This window comes from Hypomesus transpacificus, chromosome 17, assembly GCF_021917145.1.
Source record: "Hypomesus transpacificus isolate Combined female chromosome 17, fHypTra1, whole genome shotgun sequence".
Lineage (NCBI taxonomy): Eukaryota > Metazoa > Chordata > Actinopteri > Osmeriformes > Osmeridae > Hypomesus > Hypomesus transpacificus.
The window spans coordinates 8296604-8318245 of record NC_061076.1 but is presented as its reverse complement, the minus strand read 5'-3'; the positions used below and the strand labels follow the sequence as shown (position 1 = coordinate 8318245).

At 42.0% G+C, this 21642-nt stretch overlaps 1 protein-coding gene across 1 annotated transcript; it reads right to left on the bottom strand.

The window, feature by feature from the left end:
* Positions 1 to 2991: 2991 nt before the first annotated feature.
* On the bottom strand, positions 2992 to 5439 carry LOC124480075. Its single transcript, XM_047039142.1, has 4 exons — positions 5321 to 5439; positions 4136 to 4495; positions 3908 to 3999; positions 2992 to 3707 (listed from the first exon to the last, which is right to left on the bottom strand). Exons 1-4 carry the CDS (start codon positions 5370 to 5372, stop codon positions 3501 to 3503), a joined length of 711 nt encoding a protein of 236 aa, XP_046895098.1. The 5' UTR covers positions 5373 to 5439; the 3' UTR covers positions 2992 to 3500.
* Positions 5440 to 21642: the final 16203 nt, after the last annotated feature.

Genomic DNA, 21642 nt, shown 5'->3' with positions numbered 1-21642 from the left:
GCAAGCACTGTGCCAATTGGACTACAAATACCGACCACTACCCTTACCCTTAGTGTCCCACTCGGATGTTTTGCGGACTTGGATTCCCATTGAGGAAGTCCCTTTGTCCAAATTATCAAAGATTATACTATAGGGACAAGTCCACTGAGAGAATAGTATGCGAGACGAGGGGACGGTCCCAGTCTTTGTTCACTGATGATGAAGGGTTACGTTGCGTACGTCTTGTTTATGTACCAAAAGAAAACCAACAAAAAAAGTATCCTCTTCAGAAGAATTGTTCAGATCATTTCAGCTGTGCCCCCCTCAAAGCAGAGCTGGTGCCCTGCACTCAAACAGCCCCCCTCCCCCCCCCCCCTCCCTCAAACACACGCACTTAACTGGGGCTCTGTGGGCTGCCATCGGGGGTTGCTGGATCCACCGTGTTGATTTCCTTTCTGAGCTCCAATCTGAAGGGGGCACCACGGACCAGAACATTTCCACAGAACCAGGTCAGGGTTCAGGTGGGCCCATCGCATCAGCAGGGCCGGCGACACCATCTCAGTCTGGTACGCAAGTCTTAAAAGGGGGAAGGTCCTCTTCCAGAGTCATTTTGGACTCACTTGACATTAGCAACAATCACTAATTGCCTGTTTCTGAAAACCTGCATTTTTTACTCCACACTGGTTGTCCACGGGAGACGGGAGCAGGTGGGTGGAGAGGTGGGGCTGGGGTGGGTGAACTCTCAGAGGCGCCCCAGGATTCGCGCAGCACCAGCACTGAGAGGCCACCCCACCCCCACCGCTAGTGTCTAGTATTGTAAATCATAGGCTCTCCCTTTTTAAAGTGCATGGGCTCAAATGCTACTGGAGTTCTAGCAAAGTATGCTTCTCAATCATGGAACAACAGAGGGAGGCTTAGGGGCAGGTATCCCTAAAGAGTCGAGAGACAAAATCATCTTTCTTAAGGGCCTGGGTTGAATATGCACATGCTAGTTCATATACAGGTATATACTCTAAAATACATAATGTGTGTTTATATGTGTATATGGCTAGGTTTCTCTCTCCACTTATCCTAAGCCCAATCTCTCCCTGCCCCTACTTTCAGCCTTCCTCTGTGCATCCTTCTCTGCGTATTTCCCAGAAGATTGAAGATCATAAACATATCAGAGTAATACAAAATAAAAAAACACGAATACTTGAATCAAAGGAAGCGCCAATAATGTAATGTGAACACTTTTTTAATGGTTTTGTCTCATTCATACACTTCAGAGATTTTTGATAACATCTGTGCAGAGTAAACTAAATTTGAGATATGAGCATTGTTGAAAACAGATTGGTGTGTTAAAAAGAAAAACAAGAAAAATGGCATCTGTTGTATTTTGAGTGTTTGCACAAGGTTGCGTGTATTGTGTTGCGTGGATGGATGAATGTCTGATTGAGAGTATAAATGCGAGGGTTAAACAGTTGTGAGCTTGTGATTTACTGCGGAATAGAGATTCTGCTGTATTTCTCATTTGACTTCAATTCAGTATATTAGTTTTCTGTTGATGTCCTTTCTTCTTCTTTTTTATGCTTGTCAAAAGTATATTCTGATGTTTCTTGTTGTTAGTCTCTAGCGTTGCACTGAGTGTCAGCCTCCCCCCTCATCCAGCTGATGGAACTAGGTGAGACAAGAGTACTGAGGGGTGATGGGGACAGTTCATGTGTACATGTTTACTCAAGGACTAAAAATAAGTGTGTTTTAATCTGTAATATGTTTATCTACCTTATAGTGGCTTTCATTGTGGAATAATCCAAGAAAAACCATGGATTATGATTGAGTATTGCACCATTTTCAGATTATAAACAGAAAATGTATAGAAAAGCAAAAAAAAACAAAAAAACTAAAAGTACATTAAAAAGCTTAAAAAAAAGTATTTTTCCAGACCTGTGGCCATAGATTGGTGTAAAGAGACTTGTAGCTCTCCAGAGTTGGAGCAGTGGAGAGTCTGAAGGACATGAGTTGGTTACAAGGCTCACTTCAGAGGTGCCTACCTTTTTGGTTCGTTAGCTTTTGTTCAAGTTTCATTTCGGTTTTCTCATGTTTGTTGTTTGTTTCCTGCCAGGCCACCAACAGTTTACAAACACTTTTTTCTGGAGTTCGAAAAGGAATTTACTATGGGAATGTTTGAAAAACAAAAGGACAAAATGCTTCCATTGAAAAGAATAACAAAACACTTTACAGAATGAAGATTATTGTGCTACTTTCAGAACTCTGGGACCGAACAGTGTTGTCATGTTATATTTGATTGATGACTTATTTGTTCAATGTCGATGTTGATTTCATAGATTATCTGAAGCCTGTATGTTTTTATGTTTAAATTTTTCCTTTGTAAAAGAAGACATAATTGCTCACTATCTTGCACACACGAAAAAGTGGATCTTGTCTCAGGAAGGCCAGGGTTCCAGAGTACCAACTCCACGCCATTTTAATGTACGTTTTATGAGAAAAAAAGTTGTCGGGGGGGGGGGGGGGGGGGGGGGAGAGACCATTCTAAGCACTGAAAGTTATGGATTTCAGAAGAAAAAAAATACCTTTGTAAAATAATCCGTAGCAGTTACATATTAACCAAATAATGGACTTTACATGAAAATGGAGTGCTTTATATAAATATATATATAATAATTGCTTTACATTAAAAACAAAAATGGTAAATGATTTTGATTGTTAAGGAAGACCGTGAAGAACATGCAAATGCTGTATGTTGGAATCTTTATTTTATTTTCTTAAATGAGGTCCCGTCCTGAATGAATCAGGAACGTTGTGCATTACTCTTTCTTTCCTCTCTGTAATTCTCTCGGGTATTACAAAACAAACGTTTTCTGCATTCATTTGGATAACGTTTTGAAAACGAGCTGGTTCTAAAGGATCATGATCTATGCACAAGTGTTGGGGGGGAGGGGGGTTGCCTACATCAGTGTGGCTCATCTATTTGCAGGGTTTATTTGGATTAAATGTTTGTTTTTTCGTTTGTTTTGGGGGGGAGTCTGGCTGGGGCTCACATGCTGAGTGTCCCCTACACCACCAATACCCCCCACATCCTACTTCCTCCCCCCTCATTCAGATTGCCCTAGCGCTACATCGTCATGCTGTGTATTCCTAAACCAATGAGCGTCTCACTCTTTAGCACTGTGGGATTTTAGCCCGTTGCCCCTGAGGGCATCTATGTGTTGATTTTTTGTCGTTGTCTAGTTCTGTTGGGATTGGGGGGTGGGGGGGTTAGGGCTGCTTTTTGCCTTTTTTGTTTTGAAATATTAAGGAAAATGTCTGTACTGAGATTTAATGAAAAGTCAGTGGCTTGTAATGTTTTATTTTTCTCTGTATATCTCTTTCTCCTCATAGAATGTGATCGTTAAATGACATGCACCAGAAAAAAACTAGTTTTCATGACATGGAGCTTCTTTCAAACAATTAATAAAATTGCAGTTTTTTCTTGGCTGTTACAAAAGTGTTCTGCAGAGTTTTTATGGGTGGTTATTTCTCTAAGTCTTCACCATCCTTGTTGGCCTGGGGCATGCATAGTGGTTCTGTGCATGCCTGACATGGGTATACTCAGGGGGATCTGTTTCCTCTGGTTTTGCTGGGCCCGGATGGATATTCTGGGGGCTTCCGTTCTGCTGCCTCCCACACTTCATTTCCTCATAGATCGGAAGAAGGCCCTGTGTTTTCTGTTGGGTTCTCATCTTGATCTGAAATACCAATATGTCATATTATCATATAGGCACAAGTCCTTTTTACACCCTGACATCATTTCTCCAGAATCCATATTCTATTATAAGTCCCCCCAAAACATTTGAGTCTTTGGTTATTTACAGGGCCCACATCCTGTTTGTTCCAACGATGTGTGAATCTCTGCTTGTTACGCTGAGGCAAATTCAGCTCTACTCACACACTCGACAGCACACAGCCAGGTGAGGTTGAAGAGAAGCAGTCCCACTGCTGCTGATATGATGTAGAGTAGAGGAACGTAGCTGGAGCACTCTGCACACAACACATACATACACATACAACTTTAAAAAGATAGGCCGTATCACAAACTGCGGTAGATGCTAGACTAGGAGAAAGCATATAGTTAATTGCTAGCACGCAATATCTTGCTCGATGCATTTTTTCATACCTTTCACTTCGATGAACAGGAAAATGTTTTTGGAGAAGGATTGGTGGTCTGGGTTTTTGTTGACTGCGTAGGTGAACTCACAGACATAGAGACCTGTATCTGAGTGCTGCAGGTGAGATATGGTAATGTTGAGCTGTGAAGAGTCCATTCCCCCAGCGACTTTCAGACGACTTTGGTAGGCAGAGCTGATCCTGAGAGCACTGTCGTCAACCGTGGACAGCAGGTCTTTCTGGACCTGGCAGGTCTCGGCGCTCAGGATGACACCTGACGGAGCCAGTCCTGCCTGCTCAGGGTCAGGGACGCAGGACAGCTGCACTGACTGTCCATTAGTCCTCCTGAGGAAGACCATCTCAGGATTGGCTGGGCAGAGTGAAGAACAAGTCTTTATATTTACATTAAAAAATACAGTATTTTTGGCAAAACACTGACCAAATAAGTAGTATGTCGAATCAGGGGCGATTCGAGTATCAGACCTTTGGGGAGGCTCAGCCGCCAATGAGAATGTGACATCGATACAGTTCCTAGCAAAAGTGTTAAACCCCCTTGCTAATAAATCACTAATTTCGCTGGATAACAATTAATAAATGTATTTAATATTATGTAAAATATTGAATGAATGGAAAAACTAAGAAAGTCCCTTTCATGAACTACCAGCATCAAATAAAACAATAATGACGTGCCAACAATAAATAAACATTGTTTTAATATGTTAGAGCACTAAAACTTATTTAAGATAATTGCTACGTGCATGCACGTTGTATTTGCCCTCGGCCATCGGGAGGCGTAACATAATAATAATTCATAATAATAAAAATAATAAAAATAAAATTGCTATTATTATTATTTTTAGGGGTGCACTCTTTTTAGGGAGAAACTCTAAAAAGAGTCTAAAATCATCTCAAATCAAGGCAGTTAACTGTGCAGCTTACATGTTCCAATTTATATTTACAGCAGAACCAAGTTACAAATTGGGAATACAGATGTAATTGACTTTTCTAATTCACAATGACCAAGGAGGCCTACACAGCTACAAATCAAATACAAATTAGAATATTTGTATTGACCAATCTTTGATTGATAGTTCTTGTTTGGCTCAATGGAATCTTATTTTTTTATACACAATTGTCAAAATATATATATTAAATATAACCAGGATACATTGGAACAGTCAAAATTATTTCTTACCAAAATTGATGTATGTGAGAATAAGTATCCATTTCAGACAGCTAACCCTCATGTCCGTTCGAGCTATTCTATTTCCACTTCCTACTGAGCTGAGTCTTTGAGGTGGTGCAGACAACCACACCGCTCTGGACTACAGTACATATATTGTCCCCACCTTCCAGCACAGGAAGACAACTTCAAAGGCGTAACTGTCAACAGTCTACACCAAAAGCTTGTAAAGTTTAAAGAGATATCCTCCCAAGGTTTATTGAATCATTCGTTAGATGCACATTTATGATAAACTCAAGAGGTAACATATTTCAAGTTACATGAATAGCAACTTGACAGTTAAATTATGCATAAACGTTTTAGATTCAAGTCAAGTCAGTTTATTTATAAAGCACATTTAAAAACAGCCAACGCCGACCAAAGTGCTATACAAAGTTATCAAATAAGGCAAACAACAATAAATAGAAACCACAGACAAACAAAACAATTAAGCACGAGTGACTATAACTGACTCGAAAGCCAAAGAATAAAAATATGTTTTAAGACGAGACTTAAATGTTTCGGTGATGGGGGATGACCTGATAAAGATGGGTAGTTTATTCCACAGACTAAGGCAGGGGCCACAACTGAAAAGGCACGATCATTTTTGTTTTCATCCGTCTCTGTGGTGGAATGGCTAAAAGGAACTGGTTCGATGATCTAAGGGGCCTGGAAGTGTGATACAACATAAGCAAATCTGAAATATACAATGGAGCCAATCAATGTAAAGCTTTGAAAACAAGTAACAACAACTTAAAATCAATTCTGTATTTGACTGGTAACCAGTGAGAGAGGCCAGTGAAGGGAGATATGGTCCCTCCTCCTGGTACCAGTCAACATTCTAGCAGTCGCATTCTGGACAAGCTGCAAGCGTGATAATGATGAGTGACTCTTTCTGGTTTATTGTCCCCAAAGCAATCAAACTGGGGGGAATACACTTTTTTATACATTGTGACTTTGAGTGTCCCGCGTTACCTTCAGCCTTCCATTAGCAAGTGCTGCTTTATTGGAAACTACTGTTCAAACATAACTTCACACCTCACATCAAAAAAACTGATATATCAAGTTTGGTAGAAAGTCTGTGTATTTCGAGGAATGGAAATACAAAGGGATTTGGGCGGTTGCTAATTTCTTGGATGATAAGGGACATTTGTTACTGTATAGTGAGTTTTGTGAGAAATAATTTTGATAGGATGATTAGGGCCATTCCAATTGCTTTGAGATTAATGATTGAGGATGATATTTCTTTCTCTGTAGTCTCTCCAGTGCTGAGGCAGCTCTAAGCTTTAATTTTTTACTATGAAAAGCATTGTCCAGGGTTATAGCAAATGTAAATTTTACTTTTAGAATATTTGTAAGTTATGTGGGACAAGAGGGGAAGTGCATTGTAAAGGTACTTCTGAGTAGATGAGAGTAGGTGGATTAAGCTAGCAGGACACATATTTTTCCACCATTGGCATGTGACGTTGGTTTATGAGAAAGCATAAACCATATTTACCATATTTGCATTGTCTCTCTGTCTCTTGGCAATAAGTATACACCAAGAAATCTGACAAACATGGGTACATTCTTACAGACACAGAATATTATTATAAATTATTATAATTTGCAGGATTTACATATTTAGCAGACGCTCTTATCCAGAGCGACTTACAGTAAGTACAGGGACATTCCCCCCGAGGCAAGTAGAGTGAAGTGCCTTGCCCAAGGACACAACGTAATTTAGTGTGGCCAGGAATCGAACTGACGACCTTCAGATTACTAGCCCAATTCCCTCACCGCTCAGCCACCTGACTCCCTACCACCTGATTAAGGTCAATCTAACTTTTTGAAGTTTAAGGGTCTGTGTACCTGCTGCCCATTGGCTTTTCCATTTTGCAATCTGTGTTGACAAACTCAAAATAGAGCCTTAATATTGTTTTGTCACTTTAGTAACTCAAACACACATTTAAGTCTAACATACGGTGGCCCTGAAGTGCAAATGACACCCCCTAATATGAGTACATCCCCCAAATGAAAATACTCCCCCCCAATACGAGTCAACTCCCCCCAAATCGGATGACTTGTTCACCTCCCCCCAAAAATGAAAATACTCCCCCCCAATACGAGTCAACTCCCCCCAAATCGGATGACTTGTTCACCTCCCCCCAATACAAAAACGCGCTCCCCCCCCCCAATACGAGTCAACTCCCCCCAAATCGGACGACTTGTTCACCTCCCCCCAATACAAAAACGCGCTCCCCCAAATGGAAAACGACATTACATTAACTCAAAAACACATTACATTAACTCTGAACGGAAAGGGTAGGTACTACACTTTAGCGCTGATTGGATGCAGTAGGCTAACTGACAAGAAATAAGAAATTGATTGACAGAAGTACAAAATGCAATAGCCTGACAGAGTTACGTGCACCAGAACATTTGTTTGGCTATCAAAGCATGTAGCATAGGCTATGTATGCAAAAGCATAAATTGCAGTGTTAAACGTAAACATCGATAGCCAAACAACTAGTCCACGTAACTCTGTCATTATCATGAAATTAATCGTTTTGATTTGAAGGAAAGAGGAAAAATTAATGTTTACAATTCAGAGTCATTACACTACTCTTTATTTTAATCAGGGTCATTCCTATGAAATAATCTTAGATCTGCTGTTAACGTTTCACAATAGGCTATAAGTAGCCTATGCGCACGCTAAAAACGCAGTTGAAGGAATCAGGACTTTTCAGAAGAAAAAACTAATAGTCCACCACAGAAGAATGAAATGCCACAATGACAGAGTAACATGGACCAGGATAGTTGTTTGGATATCGATTTTTACATTTAACTCGAAATACTTTTGCCTAAGAAGCCTACTATTTGCTACATTCTTCGATAGCCAAACAAATGTTCTGGTGCAGGTAACTCTGCCAGGCTATTGCATTTTGTACTTCTGTCGATCAATTTCTTATTTCTTGTTAGTTAGCCTACTGTATCCAATCAGCGCTAAAGTGTAGTACCTACCCTTTCCGTTCAGAGTTAATGTAATGTGTTTTTGAGTTAATGTAATGTCGTTTTCCATTTGGGAGAGCGCGTTTTTGTATTGGGGGGAGGTGAACAAGTCATCCGATTTGGGGGGAGTTGACTCGTATTGGGGGGGGGGGGAGCGCGTTTTTGTATTGGGGGGAGGTGAACAAGTCATCCGATTTGGGGGGAGTTGACTCGTATTGGGGGGGAGTATTTTCATTTTTGGGGGGAGGTGAACAAGTCATCCGATTTGGGGGGAGTTGACTCGTATTGGGGGGGAGTATTTTCATTTGGGGGATGTACTCAAATTAGGGGGTGTCATTTGCACTTCAGGGCCACCGTACTAACAGCTTGTTTTTGGTTGTTTCGGGTAAAAAAAAAATCTACTTATAATATGTAAGCTATTTCAAATACAAAATAGAATTTTGTCATTAGCATTTGATAGAGTTGATGAAACTTGGCTACATGTTTTGTATCAAAATACCTGTGTGTAGTTCAAAAATACTTTGTGAGACATTTACATAATGACATCATACAAATGCTGCTTGGTGCCTACTCAGTACTTTGCCCAGGTTTTTTACAATCACGACCTATTTTCTTTATTCTTTTCAATACTTATGCTACATTTGGAAACTCCTTCATGCTTGTCTCCAAACCAACTCTCAGATTGGCACAGCAGTTATTTTCCCATCCAAAATGCACAAAAATTACCAAAACACTTCATAGGCCTATGTCTCAAATCAACTAATTTGTCTTCGATAGCGCAAAAGTTGTTACCCAACAAGCACACTGTCACCGTATTGACCTAAAAATTTATAGCAAATGGTAGCATTACACAATGTTGTCTTTTGTAAAATCGCTTTACAAAACAAGAATGGCACCTCACTACAGTTTAGAATTCACTGCAGTATATCTTACAGAAATTAATCAGACATGATGTTTCAATATGACATATTGACAAATATGTCATATTCTGACATTGAGTCCAAATACAATACTGTAAGTTGTACATATACTTTGGACAGAAAGGTCTCATTCAGGGGCGTCGTTAGACCCTTTTTACTGGGGCACGTGCCCCAGTATATTTCTGCTGTACCCCTGTGAAATCTAAAGTTTGAGGTTTAACAATTTACTTTATTAATCAGTGCATTCATTTAGATTGATAAACCCGGAAAAAATGTACGCAGTATCCCAATCAACGCTTGTAAAATTAAAGCAGTTTAATCGAAAACACAAACCGATTTACGCAGAATTCCATGTCTGCGCGCTTTTCTGAGCTTGCCAAATAGCCACTGCGGCATGCACACAAGTCAGAATTGAGGTAGGTTAAGAAAACATTACAAAACTTGAGAAAGTTTATAAATTATAGGCCTACCGATCATCTTATTTTGACAAAAACATTAAAACAATATTACATGAAGCAAAAAAAACTGTATTTGCGCTCAAATGAATGCAAAATAAATGTGTGCACTCGCATTAACGATTGATGTCCCTGCCAAAGCTAATATCAAACTTGTGTCCCTGAACTGTTGTATAGTGGGTTAAGCAAGGGGAGTTTATTTAGCTGAGTAGTGCGTTATGCACAGCACGCTTGGAAGAAAAAAAGGGATATGAATAAGGGCCTGTGCCCCTGGTCTCATTAAATGAAAACAATTATTAATTCATTCATGATGAAGTGACCATGTGCTAACAATGGTCCCACAGTCCCTTAATTAACTTCAAGCGGAATCCCAATTGCTCCTTGCAGCTATTTATCTTGCTTCAGTAACACCTTCCCTTTTGAAGTGGTTCAAATTCTGTGTCTCTTGGTTCAAATGGGTGTAACTCAATCGTGTTAATAATTGTAGGCTGCTACACATTCTAGAATGATAAGTTGACAGTTGCAAAAAAAGAAAAGAAACACCACTACCATTACCACATGTTCCTTCACAGTCCACGATCATCTCTGCCCTCCTCTCACTATCTGGGATTTCTGTTTTACAGATTGCACCGAGTTACCATGTAGCACATGGAGTCGCATGTTAGCTCCTGGTTGAAATCTATTGGAATAAAAGACAAATACATTCAGAAAATGGATGAAGAGGAGGTTACGGGGCCCGTCCTAATGGAGCTAGAAAAAGAATATCTACTGGACACAATTTTCATGAAAGGTGGTCAAGTTGAGCTGTTAATGCTAAAACAACAAAACATTTCAAGCCAGGACCACCAAACTAGACTGCAGTAAACCACTAGAAACCAAAAACAAGCCAGAACTCTGTGTTGCATCCTCTCAAAACTCAGAACGCAGTTCTGAGGCATCCAGTAAACAGACTGAAGATGAAGATTTAATTGGAATAAATGAAAATGACCCAACAATGGCAGATGGAGAAACTTTGCCTATTAGTGCCTTCCAAAAATGTAATGCACATGACAAAGACTTCCGATATGTCAAGCACAGGGTGCTCCCACCGGAGACTGGCATAGACAACATGAGTGTTTCTTGCCATGAATACAAGTCACTGGAAATTGTCCACAAATTTGAATCTATTAAGCTACAGGCAAAAGTTGTAAGTGAAGTACTCAGGTTGGCATGTGGATGCATGAATATGCGTACCAATGGCACAATACACTTTGGGGTCATGGATAAGAAAGAAGGCTTCAAACATGGTGAAATAGTTGGAATACCAATTGAAAACCAAAGTGACTATGTGGATGCATTAGACTACATTGAAAAGTGTTTCAAAGGATCTGAACAACAAACAGAGGCCAGAAGATGCATTAACAATCCAAAGTTTATTGAGGTAATTGATGGGCAGGGCAGTGACGTAACATGGATCGTTGAATTTGACATTGCCCCAGAAGCAAGTGTAGTGAAAGGTAAACTGTACAGCGTTGAAATTCCCAAATTTAGTAACAATAAAGTAATCCATAAGGAAAAAGAATGCTGCGAGCAAGGAGGGGGTTTTCTCATCAACATTTTCCCCGTCCCCCCCATGGAGGGCACCACAGGAGAAGGAACCTATGGAGATGGGCTCAACGCGTCGCACCCCCACAGAGAGACGGCGCCGTATTCGTCAAGGGCTCTGCCTCTATTGCGGGGAAGAGGGGCATGTAGTGGCCCAGTGCACCCAGGCCCGAGGAGGGGAACCGGGGCCAAGACGAACCCTCCAGACCGTCACCAAGGTAGGAAAACCCTCCCCTGGTGGTCTCTTAAACATTTGATTACTATCTGTGGAAGCATTACTGGTTAACTATCCTGTGAGTCATTCCTTTCCCGCATTAGTGGATTCTGGTGCTGCAGGGAACTTTATGGATGAGCAGGTAGTTTGGGATCTGCATATACCTACCGTACCGTTGAGTGTTCCCATTCCTGTGTCAATCAACAACCAGCACATGGTTGGCCCCTGTTCGGTGGAGGGGCCGTTTTGCAGTGTGTCGCATGAATCCATGTCGGATAACCCTCCCCTTTTACAGCTGTGTGAGTCATCAAGAGAACCAGGTATGGACCGGTCCAGCTCGGTGAGAGGGCAGTCCTCCGTTTGTGCACTTTCACGTACACATAGTCTCCCGGTTGATAGGGATGACATGATTCCCAAGCGGGCAGCTTTCACCTGTGAATGCACAACCCTGGCTGCTCTAGTTAAGGTGTAACAAAAGTTTAACATTGTATCATTCATCTGGTGGATATCCATCTGTTTCCATGATAGTGGGGGGGAGACCGGCAATCTCATTGGTCTCCCTAAAACATATCTTGTGTGGGAAAAGTCCTTTCCTCCTCTTGGAAGTGGACATCATGGCCATAAGAGCTAGTGGGAGTGCATCAGGCCATTTTAGGCCAATCTCTTCACATATCTTGGCCAGTTTGTTTTTCAAAGTTCCATATTGCCTCTCCACTGCCCCTGCAGACTGTGGGTGGTAGGGACAGTGGAAATGCTGGTTGATCTGGAGCGCTTTACAAAGTTCCTTAAAAATTTGACCCGTGAAATGTGAACCTCTATCACTGGACAGTCTTGTGGGGATCCTATATCTACAGATCACATCTCTCATGAGAATCTTGGCTACCGTGGTAGCATCAGCTTTCCAGATAATCTGTAGGATCCTCATCTTTTCTTTGTTTGCAATCATACACTTTGCTCCAGTCTAGCACCCCACATCAGTACTACTGCCATTAAACACCATCAGGAATCTATGCTTTTAGTTTTCACAACACACCAGGCTGGAGTGCAACCTCAAACCATTGATTCAAGTCAATAAAAGTAGGTATATCTGTATTGATAGGTATTTGGAGCTTTCATTTAGAATTTGCAGTGTCCTCTCATGTCAGGCAATCATTTTTTAGCTCCCTTAGCTCAGTCACTGACCATGGGCGATAAAGGTACATAGACTGTAATACATCAGGACCTGGATATGCACACATAGGGTACATTGATACCTGGTAGTCCAACTGATAGTTACAGGCCTTTTAATTGTTGGTTTATGCTTAGTGGCCACATGTTTTAAGGTCAATTAGTTCTAATGGTAGTCTTTCGGTCTAAATTTGCCACATAGGTTTAAATGGGTGTTGCGTAAATGCAGTTTTCGGCCTACGACACTGTGGTATGAACCTCATCCTTCAAAAGAGAGCCTTAAGAATTGTAAATAAAACCACTTATAGAGCACCAACTACTCCACTGTTTATTAAATTAAAAGCACAACAATTCAGAGATATTGTTGACTTCAAAACTGCACAAATGATGTACAAAATAACTAATCAACAGCTGTACAATGTATGTAATAATGTATGTATAAGAGAAACATCAAATTGTTTCGTATTTAACTAAAGGATCAAAATAGAGAAAGGGGGTAGGACTTGAAAGTTTGTTATGAACTTCTTCCTACTCCTTTTTGAACATGGGAATTTCTAATTTGAATTACTTACAATTATTTTGGAAGATTATGCTGAGAAGTACATAACCTTATTAAGCTTTCATTTTAATTGTATATATCTTTACATATATGTCTGTATGTATATATAGATTTTATTTTATATATATTTTTACATGTTCAATTAAACTAAACAAAAAAAAACTAAACTAAAACTAAACTAATCATCTCTTGTAGATTCTGTGCTGGCTGCACCTGACCCGCTGCTTCCACTAACAATGCATTTTCCCTCTGCATTTGTCTATGGTTCTCCACTGCATAGCCACAGATATAGCAACATCATCTTTATCATCGGTAAATAAGCTACAAATCTTAGTCTCTCGTTTCCCTAGACTGTAGAATTGAAGGTATCGCTAATTCTAGAGTCTAGGGAAACGAGAGACTGCATTCAACACCCATTTAAACAGTGCCCAATTGGCACTGTTAGTCTGTTCAAGCAACTGCATGTTAGCATGTTCAAGCAATGTCTCGAGTTCCCTCACTCTACGACTTTGTTCAGTCTGATCACGTTTTAACAATGACTCCCGGACCCTCTGTCTTTCACTTCTCTCGTTTAATTCTAGCCGCCTCTGTTGTCTCGCTCAAAACATTCAAACTCACTTTTCTTTTCATCTTGTCTGTGTCTCTCAAGACGCTCCAGCTCATAGCTTCTCTATCAGAATCCGTTTTAGCTTGATCTGACTGTGTTTTCTCAAGATAGCCAACGCTACGTCGACTACCTTCAGTAAACCCAGGGGCGCCTCCAGGAATTTTGGGCCCAATGACAAAAAGCTCTAATTGGGCCCCCTCTGACCTAACTGTCCCATTAAAAGCTTTGCATAACTCTAATTACAGTTTTTGTTTATTTCGCTTTGGTACTATTTTTACAAGTATGTGGTAAAACCTCATAACTGTTAGTACAAAACTCAAAGCAGATCATCAAAAAATTTGAGTTTTTTCAAACATGTAACCACATGTTCAATTGACAAAGTACAATGCACAACATACACAATCACTTTTTCACCACACCTAATCAGTGTGTCATCAAAGAAATACCTTTCATATGAAGTAATTGTCTTTCACAATGCAATGCTCACGATACTTTTGATATGCTTCTTTTCTAATTTGCGTAAATACATTTGACCAACACTTAATCCAACTGATCTTAATGGTTAATCACTGAACCATTTGGTAAACCTATATATATTCATTTCAGCAATAAACAGTATATCGATTTTGAGAACTACAGAAATAAAATGTGTTTTGTACGAACATATAAATTACTGTAACCACATATGATGAATACTCGTTATTGCTACTTGATTTCAAATTGGGGTAACCACAATTGGTCATTTGATATACGTAAAAGTGGGGGCGTAAACACTGGCTTCTTTCAACATGGAGCAGGATAGACAGCAGGGAATAGGAAGAACTTGTGGACAAGAGATCCATCAGAGAGGTGGGCATGGGCACCAACAGAGAGGTCAAAGAGGAGGGCATGGGCACCAACAGAGAGGTCAGAGAGGTGGGCATGGGCACCAACAGAGAGGTCAGAGAGATGGGCATGGGCACCAACAGAGAGGTCAAAGAGGCGGGCATGGGCACCAACAGAGAGGTCAAAGAGGTGGGCATGGGCACCAACAGAAAGGTCCGCATGGGCTCCAACAGAGAGGTCAGAGAAGTGGGCATGGGCACCAACAGAGAGGTCAGAGAAGTGGGCATGGGCACCAACAGAGAGGTCAGAGAGGTGGACATGGGCACCAACAGAGAGGTCAAAGAGGTGGGCATGGGCACCAACAGAGAGGTGCGCATGGGCTCCAACAGAGAGGTCAGAGAAGTGGGCATGGGCACCAACAGAGAGGTCAGAGAAGTGGGCATGGGCACCAACAGAGAGGTCAGAGAGGTGGACATGGGCACCAACAGAGAGGTCAAAGAGGTGGGCATGGGCACCAACAGTAAGGTCAAAGAGGTGGGCATGGGGCCTTTACAGTAAATGTTATGTTTTGTTCTCATTCAGTTACATACGTAATAGAAGGTATACCTATTTTAAAATTATATCAGAAAAATAGTATAAAAACTAATTTGGCCAAATGATCTAACCCTTGGCCGAATCCCAATACTCCCCTTTACCCCTTCCCCCTAATTTACCCCTAGCCCTTGGCCCTCAAAGTAAGGGGTAAGGGCTACATAGCCCTAGGAAATGGGACGCCACTTGGTTACAGGTACGTCATCTAGCACGTATCAATATCGCCAAAGCAAGTACATTTGGTCATTTAGCAGACGCTCTCATCCAGAGCGACTAGTAGTGTTATGCACTGATATTAAACAAAATTCGCTGCTAATGGAGTTTACTTAGAACTGTAGACATGCTAGTCAAAGAAATGAGGGACTGTTGTGCAATTCAGAACTGTAACATTAGCGTACCAAACTAACAATTTTTAGAAACGTTTCAATTAGGAAAATGGTTGCAAATATATATGTTCATGACTGTATAAAACACAAAACAAGACCGTCATAATTTTTTAATCAATTAATTAAGCCGAAAATATTACATTTATCGGACTCTCTGGATGATTTGGTCGCCATTGTTGCCGGTCGCGCAGTTTTCACATAGCCCTAGGTTTCAAGTAAGCTCCCGATCTTACTTGGTTTTAAGGGGTGTATACCCCTTAGTCTTAGCCCTTCCCCTAGCTCCAAAAGAGTATTGGGACACCACTAGCTCTCACGGGAACGCGCAAAACTAAGGGGAAGGGGTAAGGGGAAGGGGTAAGGGGGAGTATTGGGATTCGGCCAATGTCTTCATTGTTCCTTTACTTGATTACACATAGGATGGATATTTTGGAAGTTATAGATTATGTAAATGTGAGTAATGTAAGTGTATTGCCTAATGTGAAACTGTAATCTGTCTTTTACATAGTACTGTAGCATATTAATTTCAGCACTTCTAAGGCCGATTTGAAACATGTATCTTGCATTGTTTGCTGTTGGATGAACTGATTGTTAAAAGTACTACAGTTTTTTTCAGTCGCTAACAAGCATTTGTCCAAACAGTTGTCACATTTTCAAAACTCTAAACACAATTAGCACAGCAACAGTCTTTTTGGCCATACAATTCACATATTTCATGTCTCTTTAACACAATATGCAGTCAGTGCAGTGTATTTACGAATGTTACAGGAAATGAGCCATTCATGTATAGTTTCACTGTATGTCTCACTGTGACAGTATTACACTTTGTGGTGTTACTTGTAATATGTAATCAACTCTAGAGATTTGAGGAAGGTCACATTCCACAGACTGTGTCTGACCCAATAGCTGACTACAGTTTTTTACAATCGCTATGACAGTTTTTTCACTACCATAAACAAGTTTTCTAAACTCTTACAGTTTTTTTATTCGCTTTGGTACTATTTTCACAAGTAAGGTGTACATTTTCAAAACTCTTAGTACAAAGATCCAAACGGATCACACTTGTAACGCAGCTAGTCATTCTTTCAAAACCTCATGGAATGCTTTCAGTCCACATAATCATTGTTTCAAACACAAGATTATTGTAATATGTAATGGGAACATTTGGTTTAATCACCGAAACACAACAGTGTGATCTTCTTTCAGTTTAGTACTTTTAACAATCAGTTCATCCAACAGCAAACAATGCAAGATACATGTTTCAAATCGGCCTTAGAAGTGCTGAAATTAAAATGCTACAGTACTATGTAAAAGACAGATTACAGTTTCACATTAGGCAATACACATTACTTACATTTACATAATCTATAACTTCCTAAATATCCATCCTATGTGTAATCAAGTGAAGGATCAATGAAGACATTGTCTACAATCATTTGGCCAAATTAGTTTTTACAGTACTATACAATTTTTAAGATATAATTGCAACATACTTTCTATTACTGTACTGTACGTATGTAACTGAATGAGAACAAAACATAACATTTAGAGGCCCCATGCCCACCTCTCTGACCTCTCTGTTGGTGCCCATGCCCACATCACTGACCTATTTGATGGTGCCCATGCCCACCTCTCTGACCTCTCTGTTGGTGCCCATGCCCACCTCACTGACCTATTTGTTGGTGCCCATGCCCACCTCTCTGACCTCTCTGTTGGTGCCCATGCCCACCTCTCTGTTGGAGCCCATGCCCACCTCTCTGACCTCTCTGTTGGAGCCCATGCCCACCTCTCTGACCTCTCTGTTGGTGCCCATGCCCACCTCTCTGACCTCTCTGTTGGTGCCCATGCCCACCTCTCTGATGGATCTCTTGTCCACAAGCTCTTCCTATTCCCTGCTGTATATCCTGCTCCATGTTGAAATAATTTGCCAGTGTTTACGCCCCCACTTTTACGTATATCAAATGACCAATTGTGGTTACCCCAATTTGAAATCAAGTAATAATAACGAGTATTCATCATGTGTGGTTACAGTAATTTATATGTTCGTACAAAAACAAATTGTATTTCTTTAGTTCTCACAATCGATATACTGTTTATTGCTGAAATGAAAATATATAGGTTTACCAAACGGTTCAGTGATTAACCATTAAGATCTGTTGGATTCAGTGTTGGTCAAATATATTTACGCAAATTAAATGAGAAGCATATCAAAAGTATCGTGAGCATTGCATCGTGAAAGACAATTACTTCATATGAAAAAGTGATTGTGTATTTTGTGCATTGTACTTTGTCAATTGAACATGTGATTACATGTTTGAAAAAACTGACTTTTTGATAATCTGCTTTGAGTTTTGTACTGACAGTTGTGAGGTTTTACCACATACTTGTGAAAATAGTACCAAAGCGAATTAAAAAAACTGTATTTGAAGACAAAGACTGCTCCCTCTAGGTTGGTACATAGACATCTTTTTCTAGTGTGGAGAGGGTTTATGTAAAGGTCTGCTGTAGGTTTGTATCAATGTGTATGTAATAATTTATAAAGATTCAAGTAAAGTCACTCTAAGGATCAATTTCATTGTAACTTGTTTAACTACATGCTCTTATGGTTCTTCCCTTTGGCACTTATTTTGGTTGTTCACAATATGTGCTTCATGTTTTGGCTACTCGTAATGTTTTTTGGGGCTATCTTGTTGTTATAATCAGTGATCTATGCACTTTGTAAAGCTCTCTCTTGGAAGTCGCTTTGGATAAAAGCGTCTGCTAAATGAATAAATGTAAAATGTAAATTTAACTCGCATTTAGATCCGAGCATAAGATTGATTACGCAGCTTGGCTAATTTGATAGATAGCCTATAAATCAATGATTGCATCAACAAATACGATCCATTTTGTCAAAGTATTTGAGTATGATAAACTCTTTAATATGCTCTAAAAATACACATCTTTACACCTGCATTTTTAATTATCTGTAAATGTGTTGGTCAGCTGTTGTGATGACTCAGAGGGTCCACATGGGAGGGTGCTAGTCTTCCTCTGTGGGGAGGTCGCAGCAGCAGCAGGAAAACAGTTTACGAACACGCCGGAAGAATCCACGGAAGCCTCCTTTCTTATGCTTTTTCGCAAGGTCCTGACTGACATCTGAAAAAGTCAACTCTTTGATTCTGCATGCCACAGGAGAACACATATAAGTCGTCACAAGAAACAATTTGGATGTCGAGGTCAGCAAGGAGGCCCACACTCACCACGGTTCTCCTCTGCCACATCTCTGCAGACATCTTCCATAACCTGAATGTTCTAGAAACACAGAACCATGTAAGAGAACAGAAACAACATCTACCCTACAGTAAGAACCATAGACATTATCAAGAGTGAATAACAATACGTTGTAATGCTATTTAACATGATACAAAAGTTGATACAAAAACAATGATAATAATTTTTCAGAAAATCAATAGATTGTTGTGTCTCACAATGGGGTGCTGGAGATCAGAAGTCGTTGATTGGACACAGCCGATGACCACGCCGGGTTTATTATCTGACAGTTCAGGCCCCACCTTGGGAGCTTCCACCTCCAGGAGGATGCTCAGAGTCTCTTCTGAGAATCTGGATGCAGCAGTGGTCTTCGGAGATTTATTATTGTGAGCCATGACTAGTTCCTGGAGAACTTCTTCCATGGAAACTGCAGGACCTCTGGCCTGGGAAGACATCTCGAGGGCAGCCTCAGGACCTCTGGTCTGGGCAGACACATTGGGGGTAGGCTCAAGACCTTTAGCCTGGGCAGACATCTCAAGGGCAGCTTTAGGACCTTTGGCCTGGGCAGACATCTTGGGGGCAGCTTCATGACTTCTGGCTCGTGCAGACATCTCGAGGGCAGCTTCATGACCTCTGGCCTGGGCAGATATCTCGGGGGCAGCCTCAGGACCTCTGGCCTGGGCAGACATCTTGGGGGCAGCCTCAGGACCTCTGGCAAGGGCAGACATCTCGGGGGCAGCCTCAGGACCTCTGTCCTGGGCAGACATCTCAAGGGCAGTTTCATGACTTCTGGTCTGGGCAGACATCTTGGGGGCAGCCTCAGGACCTTTGACCTGGGCAGACATCTCAAGGGCAGCTTCATGACCTCTGGCCTGGGCAGATATCTCGGGGGCAGCCTCAGGACCTCTGGCCTGGGCAGATATCTCGGGGGCAGCTTCATGACCTTTGGCCTGGGCAGACATCTCGAGGGCAGCCTCAGGACCTTTGGCCAGGGCAGACATCTTGGGATCAGATTCATGACCTCTGGCCTTTGCAGACATCTCGAGGGCAGCTTCATGACCTCTGGCCTGGGTAGATATCTCGGGGGCAACCTCAGGACCTCTGGCCTGGGTAGACATCTTGGGGGCAGCCTCAGGACCTCTGGCAAGGGCAGACATCTCGGGGGCAGCCTCAGGACCTCTGTCCTGGGCAGACATCTCGAGGGCGGCCTCAGGACCTTTGGCCAGGGCAGACATCTTGGGATCAGATTCATGACCTCTGGCCTTTGCAGACATCTTGAGGGCAGCTTCATAACCTCTGGCCTGGGCAGATATCTCGGGGGCAGCCTCAGGACCTCTGGCCTGGGCAGACATCTTGGGGGCAGCCTCAGGACCTCTGTCCTGGGCAGACATCTCGAGGGCAGTTTCATGACTTCTGGCCTGGGCAGACATCTTGGGGGCAACCTCAGGACCTTTGGCCTGGGCAGACATCTCGAGGGCAGCCTCAGGACCTTTGGCCAGGGCAGACATCTTGGGATCAGATTCATGACCTCTGGCCTTTGCAGACATCTCGAGGGCAGCTTCATGACCTCTGGCCTGGGCAGATATCTCGGGGGCAGCCTCAGGACCTCTGGCCTGGGCAGATATCTCGGGGGCAGCCTCAGGACCTCTGGCCTGGGCAGACATCTTGGGGGCAGCCTCAGGACCTCTGTCCTGGGCAGACATCTCGAGGGCAGTTTCATGACTTCTGGCCTGGGCAGACACCTTGAGGGCAGCTTCATGACCTCTGGCCTGGGCAGATATCTCGGGGGCAGCTTCATGACCTTTGGCCTGGGCAGACATCTCGAGGGCAGTTTCATGACTTCTGGCCTGGGCAGACAGCTTGGGGGCAGCCTCAGGAAGGCAATTTTCCACTGTTAAGCCTTCACTGATGTTGTTCTTCTGTTAACACATTACACACTGTGTCTGGCAATACGTGACAATGGATTCACAAGGAAATAGTGAGATGTTTAACTTCCGCAATTGGAGCCTTTACCTTGAGAACTCTAACTGTTTTCAGGATGAGAAGATCTTTCATGGAAGCTTCCGGGGTAGCAGCTGTGGTGGCGATCTTACCCATCTGGTTGGAGAAGTCCTCAGGTACATCAGTCCCCATGTTTTTCATCTTCAGCAAAAGTATATTAGGAGTATTATTTACCAATTACATGTGCTGCATGTTTTTCTGAATTTAACACATACCAAATGCCAGGAAGACCTTGTCTTGAGATCTATTTACAGTACATGTATGTACTGTATGATATTGAAAAACAAGCCACAATCATAATACCTCCATGTCATCAACGATGGCTGATATCACAGAACGAGTCACATCCAGACCATCAAATTCCGTGCTGTCGTGTCCAATCAGCTGGAAGGATGTTAAGGCATCCTCAAACCTCTGGAAGATGGCAACCACCATGTTCTTCACCACTCTGTGAGTGATGGAAGCCATTGCTGAGATGTCCTGGGGAGTGAGCAGATAGCTGGCTGCATCCTCCACAAGCCTGACGACATCTACAATGGCTGCCTTGGCCCATGGCGCCTCCATGGAGGTGAGGCCTGGCTGATCAGAGTTGAACAGGGACCCCCATAGCTGCTCTTCTCTGTCCTCCAGGAGGTAGTTCAGAGCAGCTGTCACCAACTCAGGGACCAGCTTCTCGGCTCTTTGGAGCAGCGTTGATGTGCTTGTTGGCACCTGCTCGTTTGGAGCTCCTGCATCCCCAGCAGGTG